Here is a 13,269-nt window from a genome sequence, read left to right as displayed (position 1 = left end):
GAGCCTGTACAAGGCTCCCGGCTGTCATGGCAACGGGACGTCAGCCCTGGAGCATGCTCCAGGAGCCGGCGATCCCGGCCAAAATGGCGGCGCCGGGACCGATCGGAGGCATTAGAGCAGTAGACACCCGGCGGCTATGGCGGTCGCCCGGCTCCCGGGCGGTCGCCATAGTTACAGACCCGACATGCGCCGTACTATTACAGCGCATGTCGGGAAGGGGTTAAAACAATGAGTATGGGAGAGAGTAAGGGCCAGTTCACACGGAGTAAACTGGAGCGCAATCTGGCCGCAAAATTACGGGTGTTATACGATCTTTTTTGAGCGCGCAAAATCTGACACGTGTATACGTGCCAGATTGCACCAGTTTACTCCGTGTGAACTGGCCCTAACTGTATAAAACACTGGCCAGGCAACAACCGTTTCGTGCTACACTTGCCCTTTTTGAAGCCATGTATGTACTATTGGACTCGCAACAAAACTGATCTTTATTAGAGATGAGTGAGTAGTGAAATATTCGAGATTCGATATTCTTTTTGAGTAGAGCCTCAATATTTGACTACTTGATCGAATAGCGAATCCCATTACAGTCTATGGGAAAAAATGCTTGTTTCATGGGAAACCACTCATCGACTAAAGGAGAGTCACCAAGTCCATGAGTAGCAGGAGGAGAGTGTTTAGGAGGAGCGCTGTGCAGTTAAAGCGCATGGACCCCATAGACTATAATGGGTCTGTGTGTTTTAACTGCACAGCGCTTGCAGTTGCGCTGTTATTCCATTCGGGGGGGTCCTCCTGTCCTACGGACTCCTTCCAGACGGGAGGCAAGTGCTAATGTGAACTTACTCGTCCTGCAGAACCAGCATTGATTGGCCGAATGCTATACACTGTATAGCATTCGGCCAATCAACACTGGTTCTGAATCGAATCTTTACTGCGAATAGAAGTAGTATTCGATAGAGTAAAAATATTTTGAATACCGTAGTATTCTATCGAATACCTGCTTGATCGAATACTACTCGCTCATCTCTAATCTTTATATACATTGTTCATTCGCACAGGCTCAGGTGCCAAACATTATTCAAATCTCTAAAGGCGTGAAATCTAACCAATAAAAAACACCTGAGTAATTTACTCAAAACATGCCTAACAAAGGAGCTCCTCCTATTCCCAACCATCGGACCTGAAAGAGAACCAATGTTCTTGATCTACCAATAACCACTAGATTTGGGTTTGAAAGCTGACCACCGGCAAGCCATCCCCTGTCCAGTTTCCCCGGGGTTTGGGACGAAAAGCCTGGGGTGGACATTGGAGGTTGTATGGAAGCCCCTTACCGTATATTCCACTGCATATTTCTCTAATCCCCCAGAATATTCTACACGGACTCAAGGAGTTCAGCAGTCATTACAATCTCGAAATAAAAATTGTAAAGTCAGTTGTGAACACTAGAAATGTCCCCATGAAGATCTTACCTTGAGTAAATGTAGCTTCCCCCCTGAGCTTCTTGTGCATATTAGGAAGTGTTTTGTGAATAAAAAGCATTGCCTTTCCCCTTCTCTTTTCAAAGACAGAGGCCCCAGGCGAACCTTGCTTAGCTTCCCTCTCTCTACAGACGGAACCTGGATGAGAGTACCTGAAATGGAAATGTTATACATGTTAGGATCGTTCTTACATTTACTAACAATTATTCTTCTGTTTGTTGAGAAATTCACTAAAATTCAATGACTTACATGTATGTTTCATGACGCGACTCTACATTTATAGAAATTATAGAAAATGCTGTCTAGTATTAAATGAAGGTATTTCCTCAATAAGATAGAACTATCTGAAGAACACTGAGCTACAGTGACCCAAACCTGGTATGAACATACCTCCGGCCATATGCACATATCTCCAAATCTGACCACATCTGGACAGTGTTTATTCTGCTACAACTTAGACACATAACCCATAAAGATATCCTAAATTTAACAAGATTTCCCCTATTATCCAGATACCTACAAAAGTAATGTGTTTCTTACCCATGCTTTTATTAGTCACATTCTAAATATTCCTAAATATGGAGAGCTGAAGGGGGTAAGGGTATCCTACTAACATTATAAATTGTGAAAGTTTGTGTATTTGGATGTTTGTTATTCAATCACGCAAAAACGGCTGAACGGATTTGAATTCAATTTGGCACATAGATAGATTGTAACCTCGATTAAAACATAGGCTTTTTTTTTATCCGGTAAATGACATGGCTTCGCAACTGATATGAATTTATGTTCAGACTAGCTGGTACCTGCGACTTCGTCTGCGGTGATTGTAGCAGTGGGTAAATACAGTCGCGGGTAAGGTTTTAGTACTGTGTATAAGGTATGGGATATGAAATGTAACTTTGTATCTTGTTTTTGCTGTAATTGTGAGAACACATAAGACTTTTGTGTTGAATGTAATTTGTATTTCGGCTGCTATACGGTGTTCTGAGAAACTGTACATAGTGTCTTTGGGACAGAGGTATTTCAGGTTAATATACTTGGATATACGACATTGTATGATTTGTTATTTTCCACCAGTACATGTAAGTTTTGGGCACAGGATACTCTTGAGCAAGCCACATAAAGTTGTCCATGTGAGAAGCTTGGTGTGGCCAAATGTATTCCTGCGTACATGGGCCCATTGAAATGTACTGGACCATAGCTTTATCCACAATTGTAGATAAAAGTCTGGCCCTGTGCATGTCAGTTTAGTAACTCCATGTGCCTCTTATTAATAGCAATATACCCCATCATGTCCCTCACATTAACCCTTGTGTAAGAGTTACTGATATGTGAGAGACTTGGAGGTAATAATTAAGTATCTTCATTATTGAGGTCTTTTATTAGTACCTCCATATGTCTCACATATTAGTAACCTTTAAATGGGGCACACAGGGGTTAATATGAGGGACATGATGGGGTTTATTCCTATTAATGTGAGGCACATGGAGTTACTAACACTAAACTAATAACCCCAAATGCCTGACATTAATGAGAATAGGAACTAAAGGAAGGAACCTGTGTGATTTTTACTTTCACTTTGCTAGCAGCTTCCTCTCCTCCTCGGGGAACCTTTGCAGGATGCAGACCACTATAGCAGGCAGAGACCTGAGCGATTAAGCTCCACCCCCTGGGTTTCCTGCACCCCTCTCATTGGAGGGCAGTGAGAGAAGGGGAGTGTCCTTATGCCTCAGCTCTACCAGAGCACTGAAGGGACGCTCCGACTTCATGTAACTCTTGCAGGTCCTGTGCTGCTGGCGTGCCAGTGAAATATGGCAGGAGTGCCACTCTTAGCACGTGTGCCAGGGGTTGCCGACCTCTGCTGTAGAGGGTAATATGAATTTTGTGGCTTGCTATGGTCCAAAGTGTGTGAGATTGCAGAGATAGTGATGTGAGTTTGGGTTTTGTGGGGGTCCTGGGAAAAACGTATGTGCGCTATTGTGACGAAAAGTAGCCTATTGCACAATCCAGTGTAGTAACTATGTTTGTGGAAAATTTCTGCCAAATCGGTTGAGCACTTTCACCTTTATAATATTAATAGGATACTATATTACACTGCTCTTGCAGCAGCCTTATCTCAGGTGCCAGGGCTGTTATCTCTCTGTAAACACACGCTAACCTTCCATGGATTGTGTACATACATTTGTATATTATATGATCTGCTCCAGGTAGTGCAGACAAAGTGACACGGGCAAACACCTTCAATCCAAATTGGCAGTTTGTCAATTTTAAACATGCCTGGAAAAAGAAAATCTAATTTGTTGCAAACAACGAGAGCTATTAAGGTAGCCAGAAGTCAACAGGAGTTCTCCTCAAGCGGAGCTGAGGGAGATAATCGGCACCCACAACACATGCATTATATGGCATCGCAACAAGCTGCTGAGATGCTGGAACAATTACAGGCATGGTGCAAAGAACAACTTCAATGCCAGGCCAACTTGAGAGCTGCCGAAACGCCAGAGCATGCGGATCACCAACGCCAACAACACACTCATTATATGGCTTCCCAGCAAGCCGCTGAGATGCCAGAACAATCACGGGCACAGCGCGAAGAACAAATTCAGTGACAGGCCAGCTTGAGAGCTGCCAAAACGCCGGAGCATGCGGATCATCAACGCCAACAACACACTCATTATATGGTGTCCCAGTGAGCTGCTGAGATGCTGGAACAATCCTGGGCACAGCGCGAGGAATGCATTCAGCGGCAAGCCAGCTGTCGAAACGCCGGAGCAGGTGGATCAGCAACACCAACACGCTCATTATATGGTGTCCCAGCGAGCTGCTGAGATGCTGGAACAATCACAGCCACGGTACGAGGAACAAGTTCAGCAGCAGAACAGCTTAAGGCTGTATTCACACAGAGTAACGCCAGGCGTTTTTTGTGTGCTTTTTGCACATAGCGCCGCGTTAACACCGCGTAGCGCCGCGTTAACGCCGCGCTATTTTGCGGTGGCGTTGACAGGCGTTAACATGGCGCTACGCGGCGTTAACGCGGCGCTATGTGCAAAAAGCACACAAAAAACGCCTGGCTTTACTCTGTGTGAATACAGCCTAAGAGCTGCCAAAATGCCGGAGCAGGCAAACCATCGACGGCAGCAATTTGCTGAATATAGGTGGATCATCCACTCCAACAACCCGCAGGCGAAGTTGCTGGCAGAGGCTATTTGGAAAATAAGCTGACCACTGTAGTGCAATGTGGCTACCTGTAGAAGAGCTAGCAATTTCTTTCAGCAAGGTTAAAAGCCGCTCTTATCCAATGAATTCTATACAAACCACAGCTATATTTATCATATATATAAGACAACCATTAGAACAATGGATTTTCCAGCATTAACAATATCTGGAGTGATAAAGTGATCGCTATTGGCAATAGTATAATCTGGAATTTATCGTGTTTAGCTATGTTCATTTAAAGTGGTATTCATGTTACTCCAGTTACCCCCCTATACACAGGCTAGGGGACAACTTGCTGATTGGTGGAGGTCAGACCACTGTTCACAAGAACGGGGTCCCTTGTACACCAGGTCACACATATTTTCCTGCTCGTTTCACATCTCCAGGACTGCCTATGATAATAAAGAGAATAAATGTAGTGGCTCTGTGCGTACTTCACCTGCTTCTCCATTTGGACAGGGGAATAAGACTACCATTCTCATGACTGTTGGGGGGGTCTGAGCACTCGGACCCACACTGATCAGCAAGTGGTCTTTAATGTAACCTTCTAGTTTACAATAAAGGTTTCACAGTAAATGCATAATGCAATGTTATAATGCCGGCACCATCCTTTTACATACACTCACCGGCCACTTTATTAGGTACACCTGTCCAACTGCTCGTTAACACTTAATTTCTAATCAGCCAATCACATGGTGGCAACTCAGTGCATTTAGGCATGTAGACATGGTCAAGACAATCTCCTGCAGTTCAAACCGAGCATCAGTATGGGGAAGAAAGGTGATTTGAGTGCCTTTGAACGTGGCATGGTTGTTGGTGCCAGAAGGGCTGGTCTGAGTATTTCAGAAACTGCTGATCTACTGGGATTTTCACGCACAACCATCTCTAGGGTTTACAGAGAATGGTCCGAAAAAGAAAAAACAGCCAGTGAGTGGCAGTTCTGTGGGCGGAAATGCGTTGTTGATGCCAGAGGTCAGAGGAGAATGGCCAGACTGGTTCGAGCTGATAGAAAGGCAACAGTGACTCAAATAGCCACCCGTTACAACCAAGGTAGCCAGAAGAGCATCTCTGAACGCACAGTACGTCGAACTTTGAGGCAGATGGGCTACAGCAGCAGAAGACCACACCGGGTGCCACTCCTTTCAGCTAAGAACAGGAAACTGAGGCTACAATTTGCACAAGCTCATCGAAATTGGACAATTGAAGATTGGAAAAACGTTGCCTGGTCTGATGAGTCTCGATTTCTGCTGCAACATTCGGATGGTAGGGTCAGAATTTGGCGTCAACAACATGAAAGCATGGATCCATCCTGCCTTGTATCAACGGTTCAGGCTGGTGGTGGTGGTGTCATGGTGTGGGGAATATTTTCTTGGCACTCTTTGGGCCCCTTGGTACCAATTGAGCATCGTTGCAATGCCAAAATCTACCTGAGTATTGTTGCTGACCATGTCCATCCCTTTATGACCACAATGTACCCAACATCTGGTGGCTACTTTCAGCAGGATAATGCGCCATGTCATAAAGCTGGAATCATCTCAGACTGGTTTCTTGAACATGACAATGAGTTCACTGTACTCCAATGGCCTCCACAGTCACCAGATCTCAATCCAATAGAGCATCTTTGGGATGTGGTGGAACGGGAGATTCGCATCATGGATGTGCAGCCGAGAAATCTGCGGCAACTGTGTGATGCCATCATGTCAATATGGACCAAAATCTCTGAGGAATGCTTCCAGCACCTTGTTGAATCTATGCCACGAAGAATTGCAACAATGAGGCAGCAACTGTCTTCCTAATTACATCATGGAAGGCGGATTTGCATATTCTTCCCATAGTTCCTTGCAAAGTGGAGTGCTAAAGGCTTAACAAGTCTCCACACACCTATATGGTGGTCTCTCCCTAAGGAGTGACAATATCCCCCGAACCCTGTCTAAGCCTCTCACCTCTACCAGGTTATAGTCCTCTCTACATCGGGCTGATGAGAGCCAACCAGATCGAAACAGCTGTCCTCGATTGAGAGACTATAACCTGGTAATAATCCCAGCGTCATTGCTAAACAAAGGCCTCTTGGAAGGTCGGGCATGAGGCTAAAGGGAGCAGCCATTATTGGGTTATTTCACTGGAATCCTGTCTTAAGACAGGCTTGCACATTCCAGTGAGCGCCCTCTATTGGTTTGCAACAATGAGGCAGCAACTGTCTTCCTAATTACATCATGGAAGGCGGATTTGCATATTCTTCCCATAGTTCCTTGCAAAGTGGAGTGCTAAAGGCTTAACAAGTCTCCACACACCTATATGGTGGTCTCTCCCTAAGGAGTGACAATATCCCCCGAACCCTGTCTAAGCCTCTCACCTCTACCAGGTTATAGTCCTCTCTACATCGGGCTGATGAGATCCAACCAGATCGAAACAGCTGTCCTCGATTGAGAGACTATAACCTGGTAATAATCCCAGCGTCATTGCTAAACAAAGGCCTCTTGGAAGGTCGGGCATGAGGCTAAAGGGAGCAGCCATTATTGGGTTATTTCACTGGAATCCTGTCTTAAGACAGGCTTGCACATTCCAGTGAGCGCCCTCTATTGGTTTGCAACAATGAGGCAGCAACTGTCTTCCTAATTACATCATGGAAGGCGGATTTGCATATTCTTCCCATAGTTCCTTGCAAAGTGGAGTGCTAAAGGCTTAACAAGTCTCCACACACCTATATGGTGGTCTCTCCCTAAGGAGTGACAATATCCCCCGAACCCTGTCTAAGCCTCTCACCTCTACCAGGTTATAGTCCTCTCTACATCGGGCTGATGAGATCCAACCAGATCGAAACAGCTGTCCTCGATTGAGAGACTATAACCTGGTAATAATCCCAGCGTCATTGCTAAACAAAGGCCTCTTGGAAGGTCGGGCATGAGGCTAAAGGGAGCAGCCATTATTGGGTTATTTCACTGGAATCCTGTCTTAAGACAGGCTTGCACATTCCAGTGAGCGCCCTCTATTGGTTTGCAACAATGAGGCAGCAACTGTCTTCCTAATTACATCATGGAAGGCGGATTTGCATATTCTTCCCATAGTACGAAGAATTGAGGCAGTTCTGAAGGCAAAAGGGGGTCTATTCTGCCACAGATGCATGTTAGAGAAATCTCTGAAGATGTGAGATTGTAATTCCCGTATGTAAGCTAATGGCAGATAGCAGAACGCGCTGACATTTCATTCCCTGCGTTCCCAGGTTGCATGTGGAGAGATGCAATGGAGTTGCTTCAGGTAGTTTATTTGTCTTTACCTTGAGAGATGATATGCCATACGGTCAAAACACAATTCCTTTCTCAGTTCTACAAGATGGTTGCTCAGTGGTTACAGACTGAATAACACATATCCAGGAAGAAGATGCAACAAGAAGGGAGGAGTAACAGAAACAGAGAATTATGGGAGAAAACTACTTAAAGAGCCCTGCACACAATATCAATGTCTATGCACCAGCATTGCACAATATATGTAAAAACACTGTATGAAAGTCAAACAACCAAGAATGAATGATACAATATGAACAAGAATCATTACTTCAGCAATACCCCTGCTGTAACAGCATACTCCCCGTCTGAAATCCTTGGATTTCACTACTTAACATAAATGTCCATCTGGTATATTCTGGAACCCTGAAAGACAAAATGCAAAAACAAGGAAAAATAACAATAACTGTGAACATGTATTCAGGAACAGTTGAAAATATTGAATGCGTCAAATGCACGGTATATCGCTGTTCCTGGGATAGTCCAGTGACGAGTCAACTGAGTCAATGTACTTGCAATGTTCTTTGCTTGACTCATTCCTCGACAGGTAACAGGAGGACAGTCTCAGATACAGGTCTGATGAATGTCTTGGAGTCACCTTGTCGTGTGATGGTTACTTCCACCTTACGGACTCTACCATCCTCGCTGGGAAAGATTTTTGAGATGAGTCCCATAGGCCATGCATTTCTTTCCACTTTCTGGTCCTTCATCAAAACGACATCTCCCACCTGTAAGTTAGGTTTAACCTGCTGCCACTTTCTTCGTCCTTGAAGAAGAGCCAAATACTCCTTTTTCCATCTGCTCCAGAAGCAATTGGCCAGATGCTGAACGTGTTTCCACTGTTTCCGATAGATGTTTCCAGATGAAAGTTCTTCAGGTGGACTAGGAACAGATCCGAGCTTCTGAGTGAGGAGAGTCGCTGGAGTAAGAATAGCAGGAGAATCCGGGTCCACAGATACGGGAACAAGAGGTCTAGAATTGACAATAGCGGAGACCTCGGTTAGGAAGGTAGTTAAAGTCTCATGGGTGAGCCTAGAGGAGTTTGAGTCCATAAGCATACAGTCCAGTATTTTACGGGTAATGCCTATCATCCTTTCCCATGATCCGCCCATATGAGATGCATGAGGAGGGTTAAAGATCCATGTACAACCATTGTCGGCCAAGTAGTTCTGAACTGGCTCAGAGTTGATTTGCAGTTCTCTGCAAGCTCCTGTGAAGTTGGTTCCACAGTCGGATCTCAATTGTTTTACTGGTCCTCTGATGGCAAGAAAACGTCTTAAAGCATTGATAAAACTCGAAGTGTCCATGGATTCTATAACTTCAATGTGTATGGCGCGTACACTCATGCATGTAAATAACACTGCCCATCGTTTGCTCTCAGCATGACCACCTCTGGTTCTACGAGCAGAGACTGTCCATGGCCCAAAAACATCCAGACCAACGTAGGTAAATGGTGGCTCAGTGCTGGTCCTGTCAGCTGGCAAGTCAGACATTTGCTGTTGCTGCAACTTTCCTCTAGACTTGCGACATAGCACACAGTAGTGAATTAATCGAGCAATCTGCCTTTTTGCACCTACTATCCACAGGCCTGCAGCTCTTAAAGCTCCCTCAGTGAAATGTCTGCCCTGATGCTTGACTTTCTCATGATAATGCCGTATGAGCAATGTAGTAACATGGTGGTGAGCAGGAATAATGAGAGGATTCTTTTCAAATGTCTCTAACTCGGCCTTGTTCAGGCGACCACCTACCCTTAGCATACCATGTTCGTCAATCACTGGCTTTAAGTTGACAATAGGGCTGTTTTTAGGAATGTCCAGTTTGTCACGGAGACATTTCAGTTCCATGTGAAAGGCACTCTGCTGTACATTACGTATCACTAACTTCTCACTTAGTGTAATATCTTCTGCAGAGAGGGGCTTGTGACAGATGTGCCAACCATGACATTCAGAGTTATCGTTCTTGGTGTGAAAACACTGTGCAATGTGAACTAACCTTGCGATGGTGCGTACAAGCTTCAGCCATCTAGAAAAGCGTTCAAAGCGGTGACAGTCCAGGCCGGACCTCCTTACAGACCTGGTGATGAGGGTACTCACTTCAGGACGAATCTCAGGATCGTTGTCAGGATCTTGAAGATTGAAGACGTCTTGACCAGATGTTTCTTTTCCTTCGTTCAGCAAGAATTCTGGACCTGTTAACCAAGAGGATTTAGCAAAGGCACTGACCGATGATGGTCTGGTGGCACAATCTGCAGGGTTGAGATGAGATGGAACATAGTGCCACTGCTCAGGTTTAGAGGATTTCCTAATCCTTTCAACGCGGTTACTAACATAGACGTAGAAGCGTTTTGTCTGGTTGTTTATGTAACCCAGGACAACCTTGCTGTCTGTATAGAATTGAACATCGTCCACATGAATGTCCAGCTCATACTGTATAAAATCTGCGATCTCTACAGCCAGTACAGCGCCACAAAGTTCAAGCCTCGGGATCGTATGTTCAGGTTTAGGGGCTAGTTTAGCTTTCCCAAACAGAAATCCAACATGAGCTTTAGTGCGGTTGTCGATTACCTTCAAGTAGGCAACAGCTGCGATAGCCTCAGTCGATGCATCCGAGAATATGTGGACTTCCCTTCTCTGGCTTGTGGTGAGAGATGCTGGAGTGTAGCAACGTGGTATGTGAGTTCTGTCCAAGGCATGTAGGGATTCTTTCCAGGACTCCCACTTTGGCTGCTTGTCATGTGGCAGTGGAGCATCCCAGTCCTCAATCGTCTCTGAGAGCTGCCTAAGTAGGAATTTGCCCTGTACAGTCAATGGTGCTACAAATCCCAGTGGATCATACAGGCTATTCACCACTGAGAGAACTCCACGCTTAGTGAACGGCTTGTCTGCACAATTAACCTGGAAGCCAAGAGAATCGTTTAACAAGTCCCATCTCAAACCCAGACTTCTCTGCACCGGAGGATCGTCTATGCCTAGGTTTAAGTCTCTGAATTCTGTGGCATGATCGCTGGGCTGGAAAGCTTTCATGACAGCAATACTGTTGGAGGCTATTTTATGCAACCTCAGACAGGCTCTGGACAGCATACCTTGAGTCCTTCTCAGCAAGTCTATGGCTTCCTCAGCAGTGGGCAAGGACTTGAGTGCGTCGTCCACGTAGAAGTCTTTTTCGACAAAGTGACGGGCATCCTTTCCAAATTCTGATTCACCATCAGAAGCAGTCCTTCGTAGGCCATATGTTGCAACCGCAGGTGAAGGACTGTTGCCGAACACGTGCACTCTCATGCGGTATTCAATCATTTCCTTGTTGGTATCACTGTCTCTGTGCCACAGAAACCTCAGGTAATTCCGGTGGTCTTCTCGTACAATAAAACAATGGAACATTTGCTCAATGTCAGCTGTAATGGCAACTGGCTCCTTTCTGAATCTCATTAGCACCCCTACCAGGTTGTTGGTCAGGTTTGGACCCGTGAGGAGAACGTCATTCAGAGATACGCCATGATGTTTGGCACTTGAGTCGAATACCACCCTGATCTGCTTGGGTTTTCGTGGGTGATATACTCCAAAAGAAGGAAGATACCAGCATTCTTCATGCTCTTGCAGAGGTGGAGCTGGCTCTGCGTGATTGTTACGGAATATCCTTTCCATGAATGCCACAAAGTGATCTTTCATCTCAGGCTTGTTTCTCAGCGTACGTTGCAAGGAGATGAATCTCGATAATGCTTGTTCCCGGTTGTCAGGAAGTCTGGCCCTCCCAGTCCGAAAGGGTAAAGGTGCAACCCAATGGTTAGATTGATCTTTGAAGCATTCACTGTCCATTATTTTGATAAAGTCTTTATCTTCCATGGATAAAGCTACTCTGTTGTCGTCTTGTGTTATGTGAAACACTGTGGCTCCTAAGTCGTCATAAGGTGTAGGGACGATGTCTGGTGCCCTTTTTAAGTTAGGAAGATGTTCCTTTGCCTCATAGTGATGAAGGCATGGCTTAAAGTAGGTTGTGCGTCCATTGTTGAGCACAAAGGTTTTAAAGGAGTTCACTTGAGATGACATGAGACTCTTATCCTGACATACATTGCCAATGATTACCCAACCTAAGTCAAGTCTTTGTGCATATGGGGCATCATGTGGACCATTGCATTGTTGACGTACCTTATGTACTCTGAGAATGTCTCTTCCGAGCAAGAGCAGGATGTCCGCATTCACATCCATAGGAGGAATCTCCTTAGCCAGGTGTCTCAAGTGGGAATGATGATATGCAGCTTCCGGCGTAGGAATTTCTTCCCTATCATCAGGCATCTGGTCACATTCAATTAACGTTGGTAGGGATATGTGAATATTCCTGTTAATTGGAGAGATAACGTATCCAGTGGCTCTCCTGCCAGAAGTCTCTATGCGACCAGAACAAGTGTTAAGAGTGTATGGTATTGCTTCTCCTTCTATACCGAAGATCTCGAAGAACTTAGGCTTTGCTAGAGACCTGTTGCTTTGTTCATCTATTATGGCATACATCCTTATGGCCTTTTCAGATTGCCCTTCTGGGTAGACATTCACCAAGCACACCTTGGCACAGCACTTGGGACCATTATCCTTGCCACATACTTCCATGCAGGAGGAGGAGACAGTGGTAGTAGCTGAAACTTGAGCCGATGGCTCCCCGCCATGCGCAGTGACGGCTTTAGATGCTGCTTGAGGATGTGAGTTGTCAGATGAAGAAGTAGGATGCATGGCTGCGACATGTTTGTCGCTACTGCATTCAGTACACTTGATGACAGCCTTACAGTCCTTAGCAAAATGTTTTGAAGAAGCACAACACTTGTAACACACTCCTAGCTCCTTGAGCATGTCTCTGCGTTCTTGCAAAGTCTTTGCCCTAAGTCCTCTACACTCTTTCAGGGGATGAGGCCTTTTGTGGATAGGGCACGTACTATTAGGGTCTTTATCTTTAAGGACAGGAGTGTCCTGTTTGGTGGTGCAGAGTGCAGCGATTGGAACGTCTGTCTTCCTAACAGATACTGTTCCCCTTAAGTCTCTACGTTTGCTTGTTTCATACCTTGAACATGATGATGAAGCTGGTAGAGAGGATTCTGTGAAGTCAAAGCTGGGATCATTCTTTTTCCGAGCTTGGTCACTGATAAATCTGGAAAAATAAGAGAAAGGAGGGAAGGACACATTGTGGTCTCTTTTGTATCTGGAACCTAGGTCGGCCCATTTTTCTTGCATGCCATATGGTAGTTTGGATACCACTGGATTAACACCATGAGATGTGTCAAGGTAACTCAGACCTGACAGACGTGGGTCCATTTTGGC

At 45.3% G+C, this 13,269-nt stretch overlaps 1 protein-coding gene across 1 annotated transcript in view; it reads right to left on the bottom strand.

Moving 5' to 3' along the window:
* The window catches only part of RASGRF2 (Ras protein specific guanine nucleotide releasing factor 2), a 199,577-nt gene that overhangs the window by 56,020 nt on the left and 130,288 nt on the right, over positions 1–13,269 (bottom strand). The window contains exon 10 of the mRNA XM_075271044.1: positions 1,467–1,627. Within this exon, the coding sequence (XP_075127145.1) occupies positions 1,467–1,627 (161 nt within the window). The remainder of the gene's footprint in view (positions 1–1,466; positions 1,628–13,269) is intronic.

This window comes from Leptodactylus fuscus, chromosome 1, assembly GCF_031893055.1.
Source record: "Leptodactylus fuscus isolate aLepFus1 chromosome 1, aLepFus1.hap2, whole genome shotgun sequence".
NCBI classification, from domain to species: Eukaryota; Metazoa; Chordata; class Amphibia; order Anura; family Leptodactylidae; genus Leptodactylus; species Leptodactylus fuscus.
Note: the sequence above shows the minus strand (reverse complement) of the source record. Positions and strands in the feature narration are given on the sequence as shown.